The following is a 10,052-nucleotide window of genomic DNA, read 5'->3' on the forward strand; positions in this document are numbered from 1 at the left end:
CGCCCTCCCTCCCTCCCCGCGCGCAGTGTGCTCCGCTCCCCCCCACCCTCCTCCTCCTCCTCCTCCCCCCCTCCCGCCCGCCCCGCGCGCCTCCTCCCCGGGTTCCCCCTCCCCCACTGCCGCCTCCTCCTCCTCCTCCCGCCCCAGGGTGAGCGCGAGCCACCTCCCTCCCTCCCTCCGCCATGGATCCAGGCAACTGGAGCAGCTTCATCTTCCAGGTAACAACCCCCTCCCCCGCCCCACCCCCCCTTCCCACACCCCCTCCCGCCCGCCCTCCCTCCCGTCCCACCCCCCCCTCCGCGCGCCCGGTGCGCGCGCAGCTGTCCCCCTCCCTCCCTCGCGCCCTCCCCCGCCCTCCCCGAGGCGCCGGCTGGGCGCGCGCGCGGCGGGGGCCGAGGCTGCTCCCTCGCTCCCCCCACCCCGCCCCGCCAGGCTCCAACCGCCGCCGCCGCCGCCGCCGCCCGGGCCCCCGCCCCCGGCCCCCGGCCCCGCGGGGCCTCCCGCCCCCACCCAGGGGGCGTCGCCGCCGCCGTCTCCGCCGCGCTCCGCGGCCCGCCAGGCGCCCTCCTTCCCTCCCTCCTGCCGGCCGGGGTGCGCGGGCGGCGGGGCGGCCCGCGGGCCATGCGTTCGGCGCGGCCCAGCCCGGCCGGCCGGGGGCGGTGCCCCGAGCCCGGGCCCCGCGCGGCCCGCGCCCCCGGCCCCCGCTGAGCCCCGGGGGCCCCGCCGTGGCCGAGGCCATGTTCCCCGTGTTCCCTTGCACGCTGCTGGCCCCCCCCTTCCCCGTGCTGGGCCTGGACTCCCGGGGGGTGGGCGGCCTCATGAACTCCTTCCCGCCACCTCAGGGTCACGCCCAGAACCCCCTGCAGGTCGGGGCTGAGCTCCAGTCCCGCTTCTTTGCCTCCCAGGGCTGCGCCCAGAGTCCATTCCAGGTGAGTAGGGGCCGGCCGTGGCGGGCCGGGCTGGGAGGGCGCCGACCCGCGGCCGCGGCCCACACGGCGCCTTGTTTTCGCAGGCCGCGCCGGCGCCCCCACCCACGCCCCAGGCCCCGGCGGCCGAGCCCCTCCAGGTGGACTTGCTCCCGGTTCTTGCCGCCGCCCAGGAGTCCGCCGCCGCCGCGGCCGCGGCCGCCGCAGCCGCTGCCGCCGCCGCCGTTGCTGCTGCGCCCCCGGCCCCGGCCACCGCCTCCACTGTGGACACAGCGGCTCTGAAGCAGCCCCCGGCGCCCCCTCCGCCGCCCCCTCCGGTGTCGGCGCCCGCCGCTGAGGCCGCGCCCCCTGTCTCTGCCGCCACCATCGCCGCAGCCGCGGCCACCGCCGTCGTTGCCCCAACCTCGACGGTCGCCGTGGCCCCGGTCGCATCTGCCTTGGAGAAGAAGACAAAGAGCAAGGGGCCCTACATCTGTGCCCTGTGCGCCAAGGAGTTCAAGAACGGCTACAACCTCCGAAGGCACGAGGCCATCCACACGGGAGCCAAAGCCGGCCGGGTCCCTTCGGGTGCTATGAAGATGCCCACCATGGTGCCCCTGAGCCTCCTGAGCGTGCCCCAGCTGAGCGGAGCCGGCGGGGGAGGGGGAGAAGCGGGTGCCGGCGGCGGAGCGGCCGCAGTGGCCGCCGGTGGCGTGGTGACCACGACCGCCTCGGGAAAGCGCATCCGGAAGAACCACGCCTGCGAGATGTGCGGCAAGGCTTTCCGCGACGTCTACCACCTGAACCGACACAAGCTGTCGCACTCGGACGAGAAGCCCTACCAGTGCCCGGTGTGCCAGCAGCGCTTCAAGCGCAAGGACCGCATGAGCTACCACGTGCGCTCACATGACGGCGCTGTGCACAAGCCCTACAACTGCTCCCACTGTGGCAAGAGCTTCTCCCGGTGTGCACGGGGCTTCGGCCGCCCACTAGGCGGGTGGGGAGGGAGGGACGGTCGGCGATGGAGGTGGCCTGGCCTTGGCTGGTGGGGAGGGAGGGAGGGAGGTTTCTGAGAATGGGGACAGGGAGCCACTCCCAGGGAGGAGGGCGGACAGCCTCTCCTGGTTACCAGGGAGCAGGGGGTGGTGCTTAGCAAAGGAGGTGGGTTCTTGGGTTGTAGGACAGCCTCAAGTGGGAGGAGGCCGAGGCAGCCCTGCACCAGAAGAGGGATTTCCTGCCTTACCAGGATTCTGAAACCCCGGGCTTGGGAGAAAATGTAGGGACCCAGGGAAAGGCCTGCTGTACAGTGTTAGGCAGACTCGGGGACACCTCCACACTCCAGGGCCCTAACCCCAACCCCAACGTATCCCCAGGCCGGATCACCTCAACAGTCACGTCAGACAAGTGCACTCAACAGAACGGCCCTTCAAATGTGAGGTAGGAAGCCCGCCTCCTCCTGTCCTGGTTTTCATGATTTTGATCCTCATTGTAGTTGTCTGAGTTCAGCCTCTCAGACCCCCTTTTTCTCTCTCTTCTTTTTGCTTTTTCACTCCATTTTTTCATCCCTTCTTCAAGGCCTCATCATCTCACTCCCATTTCCTACAGATCAAAGATCCCCAAGGCTCTGATTCCTTTAACTTCTTGCCCCCCTCTTCCTACTCCCCGAAGCTTTAACTCTCCTGACACCCCCCACGCCCCTCCCCCCTCCCCAGAAATGTGAGGCAGCTTTTGCTACGAAGGATCGGCTGCGGGCCCACACAGTACGACACGAGGAGAAGGTGCCATGTCATGTGTGTGGCAAGATGTTGAGCTCGGCTTATATTTCGGACCACATGAAGGTGCACAGCCAGGGCCCTCACCATGTCTGTGAGCTCTGCAACAAAGGTACACGCTGAGAGGTGCCGGGGGTGGGGTGGGGGACAAAGGGTGGGGACAAAACCAGAGGCCCTTCCACAGATGTGGGTTAAAGGTGCTGTAGCCAAGAGCTCGTGGCATCTAGAGCCCTTTAGAAAGCAAATGAAGCAACATTGGGATGACTAAACATCATCACTAAGTTCGAAGAAGTCATGGCTTGAGGAGATGATCTACCAGAAAGAGTCCACCTCTGGGTGTGTGTGGGGAGATGGGAGGGGGACACAACTGCTTTGGGGAAGGAGTGGTCAAGAGAGCCAGTTCCCAAGGGTCAGAAGACAAGGTTTCAGCTGTGCAGCCACAAGTTCTTGTCTTCAGCTCCTGGGGCAGGTGGAGTACAATGGCAGGGATTTAACAAGTACTCGCCCTGCCTCAGTAGTAGAGAAAGCTGCTTTTAAACAAATTCACTTCTTCACTGAGTAACCGGTCTGAGACTACATGGGGCACTGGAGGGAGGGGACACAGCCGTCTCTGCTGAGGGTCAACTCTTCAAGTGGCTAGGAATCAGTGTCCGGTCACCCCAGGAGAGATCCCCCAGCCACAGAGGATGGGTTCTGTGGATACCAAGGCCCAAAAGCCAACACCACTCAACCAGTTCTCAAGCTCAGGGAGGAGCTATGCCCCACCAGCCCCAGCAGAGTAGTTGGCCCCAGGCTACCAAGGATATGGTGGGAGGAGGACAGGGCCATCTGAGGAGGGTGTCCCCAGCCTAGGAGAACAACCCCGTCTCTGGGGTCTCCGCCTGGCTGACCCCCACCCCCCCATCCCAATCCACCCCCCCCCCATAGGCTTCACCACGGCAGCATACCTGCGCATCCACGCGGTGAAGGACCATGGGCTCCAGGCCCCGCGGGCTGACCGCATCCTGTGCAAGCTGTGCAGCGTGCACTGCAAGACCCCTGCCCAGCTGGCCGGCCACATGCAGACCCATCTGGGGGGGGCCGCCCCCCCTGTCCCGGGAGACGCCCCCCAGCCACAGCCCACCTGCTGAGGGGGACCCCCGCACCCACCAGGCAAGGCGTGGGGCATGGCTGGGGGGGGTGGGATGGGGCGTGTGGGACGAGGGGGCTCAAAGGGCCCAATAGGGGATCTTAGGAAGGCCAGGGATGCCCACCTATCACCCAAGTTAGGGAGACTTCTGGGGACAGGGAGGGCCTTTCAGGAGAACTGGGTAAGGATACGGGCCAAAATCTCTGGGGACCAAACAGGAAGTGAGCAACGGCTGTGTCCCACGGGAGGCTGTCTGGAAAGAGTCTGGGGCAAGGGGCAAGGTTCTTGCCATTCAGATTGCACTGTGATTTGGTGTTTCTCACCTTACAGGTACAGGTGAGGTCTGTCCAATGGCGGCAGCGGCAGCGGCGGCGGCAGCAGCGGCAGCAGCGGCAGTGGCAGCCCCTCCCACAGCTGTGGGCTCCCTCTCGGGGGCCGAGGGGGTGCCTGTGAGCTCTCAGCCACTTCCCTCCCAGCCCTGGTGAGCTCCAAGTTGGTGGGGGGGAGAGGGGAGAATGGAGGAAAGTCCCTTGGTACCATCTCCTCTTCCCCTCTCTCTTCCCACCAATTCCTCACTATTTCCCCCATCAACCAAGGAGCCTCCAGAAGGAAAGGAGGAAGAAGTGTTTTTCTTAGGGGAATTCGCTAGGTTTTAATGATTTGTTTATCCTGCTCCTCTCTTTTCCTTATCAGCCCTGACCCCACACACACCTGTCCCCTCGGTTGTGTTGAGGCCCCCTGGACAGTGGGCAGGGGTGGCAGAGGACAGGAGTGGCCACTGCCCTCACCCCCTCTCCTCTCTGTAACCCCCTGCCCTGCCCTTCCAGGGATTTGTGAGCCTTTCCCTCGATGGTCCTTCTTGCTCTCCTCCTTCCAGTGTCCCCCTACTGTTTGCTGCCCCTCCCTGGGGAGTTGGTGCTTTTTTTTTTTTTTTTTTCCAGGGGGAGGGAGGAGAGGAAGGAGGGAAATCAAAGATTCTGTCCCAGAGAGGGGGAAAGGTGAGATTTGAGGAGGGGCAGAAACAGGGAAGGCAGAGGTTATACTTTCATAAGGTGGGGTGGTTTGGGGTCAGGCCCTAAACATCATCCTGCTTGAGAATCTGTCAGGGGAAAACAAGTCAAGGGGAGCAAAAGAAGGAGCCACTAGGGCCAGAGGCAGGACAAGAGATGGAATCTTAGGGGGCCAGGGTCAATGGGGGGATCCAGGGACTAGAGGTGCTTCCTGGGGGTGGGGGGAATGCAGCCACAGTGTCTCCCCCTTCCCTCTTCCACCCCAGCTCCATCCCTGGCCTTTTCTTTTCATCCCTCCCCCCGCGACAGAAGCTGTGGCCCTGGCCATGTCATCGTGTTCCTGTGTCCCCTGCATGTTCCCCACCCTTCACCCCCTCCTTTTGCGCGGACCCCATTACAATAAATTTTAAATAAAAACCTGTCTCTGACTCAGTGAATGAATTGCTCTCACCAAGCCCCCTGTCCCCACCCCTAAGGGGATTCTTAGGCCTGTTGTCTGTCCCAGTCTTGCTCTGCCCTGTGCAGCTCTGGGGCTCTGGCTCCTTCCTCCCCAGAGGCAGTATCAGTGGCTGCAGTCCAGATTCAGGGTGGGGCTGAGGCTCCGGTGACTGTGGAGAGCACGTTCCAGGACTCCGGAGTCTCTGGGGGAATACCCAGTCAGCACAGGCCCAGAATAGCCCCTGGAGATTTGAAGAGGCCTGGGTCAGAAACCCAAACAGTTGTGGGCCATAAATGCTGCTTTCCCCCAGCCAGGCCGATTGCCTGCTGCTCAGCCCAATACCTGCACACCCTTCAGGCCCTGGGAGTTGATGGATGATGTAGCTGCGAAAAGACTGGGCAACTCTGAGCCCTAAGATGGGGAACAATGAGGTTGAGAATAAAAACTGCACTTTTCCCCACTTGTTCTCTTCATTCTTGGTGTGGTCCAACCTGCTCTTACTCGGGCTCCTCTGCCGCAGCCCCCTCCTGCTGTTCCAGACTGCCCTTGCAGCCCCTACCCTGCCCCCTGCAATTCCCTTCCCAGTCCTTGCTCTGACCCTTACAAGGACCTTTTCTTGAGCCTTCCAGTACCCATTTCTGCTGCTGCTTCCTTGGGGGTAGAGGGACTTCCTGTTCGGCAGGCTCCCTTTTCTTGAAACCCCACCCCGGTCATCCTCTGCAGCCTCCCCAAGTCTTGCCTCATCTCCTCTTTCTGCTTGTAGGGGTGCCTCCACCTGGTCCTGCCTGTCCCACTGGTCCTGTCTCCTCGCAGACCCCTCTCCGTTTCCCCCAACCCCCTGCCTCTGCCAGGACCCCCGGTGACCGTTGGCGGGAGGGGGCTGGGGCATGGGAAGGAGGCACCCCCAGGTGGCGCGCGGGGGAAGGGCCAGGGAGCGGCGCGAGTGGTCCCCCGGCCGGTTGCCCAGGTAACGCGGGGCCTGGCACGCGTGGCTCCCTCCGGCTGGCCGAGAGGGGCGGGAGGCGTGCAAGGGGCGGGGGCGGTGCGCGGCAGCGGAGCGTAGGGGAGGGGACCTGAGAGGAGGGGAGGAGGGGATGAGCAGAGGGGAGGGGAGACCCGCCGCCTCCCTCCCTCGCTCACTGACTTGCTCCATCCCGGGCTGCGGCTGCTGCAACCGCGGCGGTGGCGGTGGCGGTGGCGGCGGCGGCAGCAGCGGGAGCAGTTTGGAGGCCGGCGTCGAGGTGAGACGGGAATGGACTGAGGCTGCGGGTAGGAGTGGACGGACAGACAGCGGACGCCGGGAGGGCTGTACGGGAATTCGGGCGCCTGGCGGACTGGCTGGTGGTGCTGGGCGCACCACGCCAATGGGAGGAAGCGGCGCCGGTCCCCCGGGGGCGAGGAAGTCCCTGGGAGAGGGGCTGGGAAGGGGCTCAGAGGAGATGCCCAGGTCCCCCAGGGAGGGGCGCGGGCGTCTACGCCCCAAAGGCGCATCAAGCAAACCGCGCTGGGCGCCCAGGGAGGAAGGGAGGATGGATGCAGAGGGAGTGGAATGCGAGTTTCGGGGTTCTCTGCCCAGTCTGCCTATCGGAGTGCATGCGTCTCTGAACAGCTTGTTGATTTTGGGGCGCTGTGGTATCTACTAGGATCTGAGAGTCTGGATCTTGTTGGGTGGACCCAGGAAGAGACCATGGGGAGGATCCTGTTTACAAAAGGGTTCATCTTCCCAGGGCTCGCTAACCAGAAGACTGAGCAGAGCACTCCTCCCCAGAGATGTCCCACCCCAAAGCAAAGGAAACCCCAACTTTTCTTCCTTTCCCCAGAGGCAGCCCAAGGCTGGCCCTGAGATAGGAGCATTGCCCTCTTGGGCTGCAGTGCTGAGAGCTACCTCTTCCCTCCTCACACTAAGCCTGTCTCCTCCTCTTCCAGGATTTGCTGCTGTCTCTGCTGCTCTATCCTTCCCACAGAGGCCCTCTCCCCTCTCCTATCTCAAGATGGCAGCCAGCAGCTCTGAGGTCTCTGAGATGAAGGGGGTAGAGGAGGGTCCCCAGACCCAGGGAGAAGGGCCTGGCCATTCTGAAGCCGGAACTGGTCCTCCCCAGATCCCAGCTGGGGTCCCAGATGAGCCTGAGACCCTGCAGCCAGGCCTAGACATCACTGGGGCCCCTGTGGACCCAGAGCCCAAGGCTGGGCTGGCTCCAGAAACCACAGAGATCCCAACCGTGGCCCCAGAAACAGCTCAGGCCAGAGACCTCAGCTCAAACCCAGGAGGGGAATCAAAGGCCAACTCCAGCACCGAAGAAACATGCCAAGAGCTAGCATCCAAACCAGAAGTGAGCAAAGAGGCCACTGCAAACCAGGGGTCCAACCTGGAATCCGCAGCCCCACTTGAGCCAGCCTCAGAGCCTGCTCCCCAGCTGGACCCCCAGCCGGACCCCCAGCCAGACCCTCAGCCAGACCCCCAGCCAGCTTCCCAGCCCACCTCCAAGCCAGTCCTTCAGCCGGAGCCCCCTACCCAGGAGGACCCCACCTCTGAGGTCCTGACTGAGAACGTGGGAGAAAAGCAGGAGAATGGGGCAGTGGTTCCCCTGCAGGCTGGTGATGGTGATGGGGAAGAGGGTCCAGTCCTCCAGCCTCACTCACCACCCTCAACAAAAACCCCCCCAGCCAATGGGGCTCCACCCCGTGTGCTGCAGCAGCTGGTTGAGGAGGATAGACTAGGAAGGGCTCACAGTGGGCATTCAGGATCTCCCCGAGGTAGCCTGAGCCGCCACCCTAGTTCCCAGCTGGCAGGGTCTGGGGTGGAGGGGGGTGAAGGCACCCAGAAACCTCGGGACTACATCATCCTCGCCATCCTGTCCTGCTTCTGCCCCATGTGGCCTGTCAACATCGTGGCCTTCGCTTATGCCGTCATGGTGAGCCCCAAGGGACCCTGGCCCAGGCCTGCTGTGGCTCCCAGCTTCCTGCCAGTGCTGGGACAGAGCCCCAGGAGTAACCTTGCCTTCCCTCCCCTTTCTGCATGGACCTCACTTCCCAATTACAGGGCCTTTCCTTGCCTCTTCCTAGGATTTCACCTTCTGAGCCCTACCTCTTCAGGTGGGAGGGAAGTTGAGACATTTCACACAGCCTTACTGACCTGTGCCCTCCTCCTGCTGCCTCTCCAATCCCCTTCCTCCCTTAACCACTGCTACCAACTGGCCTGTCTCCTTTGGACGACTCTCACACCTGATCCCGGCTGGGCTGGTGCCCCCACCCCTCACCCTAACCCCAGTCCCGGAACAGCCTGCAGCAGGGGGACGTGGATGGGGCCCAGCGTCTGGGTCGCGTGGCCAAGCTCTTAAGCATCGTGGCGCTGGTAGGGGGGGTCCTCATCATCATCGCCTCCTGCGTCATCAACTTAGGCGGTGAGTGGGGGTCTGGGACAGGCCGGGAGGAATGGAAGGGTTGGCAAGGGCAGCTTTACTAACCCCTGCCCCTGATCTCTCCTGTCTGTCCTCCCTACTTCTTTGTCTCTCCTTGTCTCCCCTCCCCCCCCAACTGTCTCTGTCTGTCCCTCCCTCTCCTCTCCCACAGTGTATAAGTGAGGGGCTCTGCCCTGCATTCCGAGACTTTTTTTCCTGTTGGGAGCTGCCTTGGGCCCATCCTCCCCTGCGGGGAGCCCAATCCATGGCCCAGGCCCGCACCCATAGGGACCAAGGGAGCCTGAGCGGCCTTGTTTACAGCTTCTTTCCTGCTCCTGCATCCTGCCAGGCTCCTCTGCCAACCGTAGGCCTCCCTTCTCCCTGCACTGTTTCCAACTTCCCTGCACTCCTGCCTGCATCCCCTCCAGCCTCTTGGCTTCCCTATCCCTGCACTTCTGGAAACCTCCTTGCACTTCTGGAAACCTCCCTGAACATCTCCCAAACTCTCTTTGCTCTCAGCCTCCCAGCATCTCTCCCCACCTTCCTGCACCACAACCTCCCGAGAATTTCCTGCACCTCAACCCTGGTCTCCCTTTCCCAACTTTCATTGTCTCAGCATCCTCCCTCATTCCTTTCTTCCTTCTCTCCTTATTCATCTCCCTTTTCCTCTCCACATCCTCCACCCCCTTCCTCTTCCTGCCTCCTCATCGCCCCTCAGCATCCTCCCCTCCACCCTCCTCCACCGTTCATTCTGCAAAAACTCCAGCACTTAGATCAGGCTGGGGGAGGGGAGCAGTGTCAGGAGAGGGCTCCCTAGCCCGGGCTCCGACTGTTCTCAGCTGGGACCACCCAGGTCCGGACGCCCCCATGGTGCCTCGGGGTCGCAGCGCTGGCAAGACAGGCCTCGTTTGGAGACTTGTGCAGGGGTGGCCAGTACTGTTCCGAACACGCACCTGGGAGAAGGGAGGGGCGCTGCTGTTGACCCTCCCCGGTCAGCCTGAGTTGACCTTCCCCACCTGGGCTTTTTAACCCAGTCAGAGAACTCGTTGGGGCTGGGGTCATTCACGTGCTTTGTAACGAAAGAACCCAAAAAATAGGACCAAAGCTCCCAGCTGCAGGGAGCAAGGGAGGGGCGGAGAGGTCTATGATTATTTTTTAAGAGGACGAGAGAGGTTTGGGGGGCGGGGACAGAACCACAACGCGGTTGCGAGTTGGCGGGGTCTTTTTTCCCCCTAAAAAAAGAAAAGTGTAGGGAAAAAACCTAAAAGTCTAAAAGCAAAACAAAACAAAAGGATACGCCAAACAGATTCTCCCTTTTTGTATGCCGGATGCTGCATGAGTCTGAAACACCAATAAACGGAGACTGCATGAGACTCGCCTCCAGCCTCAGTTGGTCCGT

At 62.8% G+C, this 10,052-nt stretch overlaps 2 protein-coding genes across 7 annotated transcripts; both read left to right on the forward strand.

The window, feature by feature from the left end:
* The first annotated feature begins 96 nt into the window (after positions 1-96).
* Positions 97-5,237, forward strand: MAZ (MYC associated zinc finger protein). 5 transcript variants are annotated; one of them, XM_030871726.2, is made up of 7 exons: positions 97-218; positions 843-929; positions 1,013-1,869; positions 2,279-2,342; positions 2,618-2,789; positions 3,605-3,829; positions 4,137-4,275. In XM_030871726.2, the coding sequence occupies exons 1-6, from the start codon at positions 183-185 to the stop codon at positions 3,805-3,807; spliced, it is 1,419 nt and encodes a 472-aa protein (XP_030727586.2). In that variant the 5' UTR covers positions 97-182; the 3' UTR covers positions 3,808-3,829; positions 4,137-4,275. The 5 variants fall into 5 exon arrangements, with proteins under 5 accessions (XP_030727586.2, XP_030727588.2, XP_030727590.2 ...); XM_030871728.2 differs by lacking the exon at positions 3,605-3,829 and having other exon boundaries at positions 4,137-5,237; XM_030871727.3 differs by lacking the exon at positions 97-218 and having other exon boundaries at positions 665-929.
* Positions 5,238-6,331: 1,094 nt separating this feature from the next.
* On the forward strand, positions 6,332-10,031 carry PRRT2 (proline rich transmembrane protein 2). 2 transcript variants are annotated; one of them, XM_060285779.1, is made up of 4 exons: positions 6,332-6,496; positions 7,182-8,167; positions 8,524-8,656; positions 8,826-10,031. In XM_060285779.1, exons 2-4 carry the CDS (start codon positions 7,247-7,249, stop codon positions 8,834-8,836), a joined length of 1,065 nt encoding a protein of 354 aa, XP_060141762.1. In that variant the 5' UTR covers positions 6,332-6,496; positions 7,182-7,246; the 3' UTR covers positions 8,837-10,031. The 2 variants fall into 2 exon arrangements, with proteins under 2 accessions (XP_060141762.1, XP_030727591.2); XM_030871731.2 differs by lacking the exon at positions 8,826-10,031 and having other exon boundaries at positions 8,524-8,786.
* Positions 10,032-10,052: the final 21 nt, after the last annotated feature.

This window comes from Globicephala melas, chromosome 15, assembly GCF_963455315.2.
Source record: "Globicephala melas chromosome 15, mGloMel1.2, whole genome shotgun sequence".
Lineage (NCBI taxonomy): Eukaryota > Metazoa > Chordata > Mammalia > Artiodactyla > Delphinidae > Globicephala > Globicephala melas.

Bases quoted from the DNA above. Each gene is read 5' to 3' on its own strand.
- MAZ (XM_030871727.3), top strand. From the start codon at position 738: ATGTTCCCCGTGTTCCCTTGCACGCTGCTGGCCCCCCCCTTCCCCGTG. The intron at 1,870-2,278 runs GTGTGCACGGGG...ACGTATCCCCAG, and splicing joins TGTGGCAAGAGCTTCTCCCG to GCCGGATCACCTCAACAGTC. The intron at 2,343-2,617 runs GTAGGAAGCCCG...CCCCCTCCCCAG, and splicing joins AACGGCCCTTCAAATGTGAG to AAATGTGAGGCAGCTTTTGC.
- PRRT2 (XM_030871731.2), top strand. From the start codon at position 7,247: ATGGCAGCCAGCAGCTCTGAGGTCTCTGAGATGAAGGGGGTAGAGGAG. The intron at 8,168-8,523 runs GTGAGCCCCAAG...CCCTAACCCCAG, and splicing joins CCTTCGCTTATGCCGTCATG to TCCCGGAACAGCCTGCAGCA.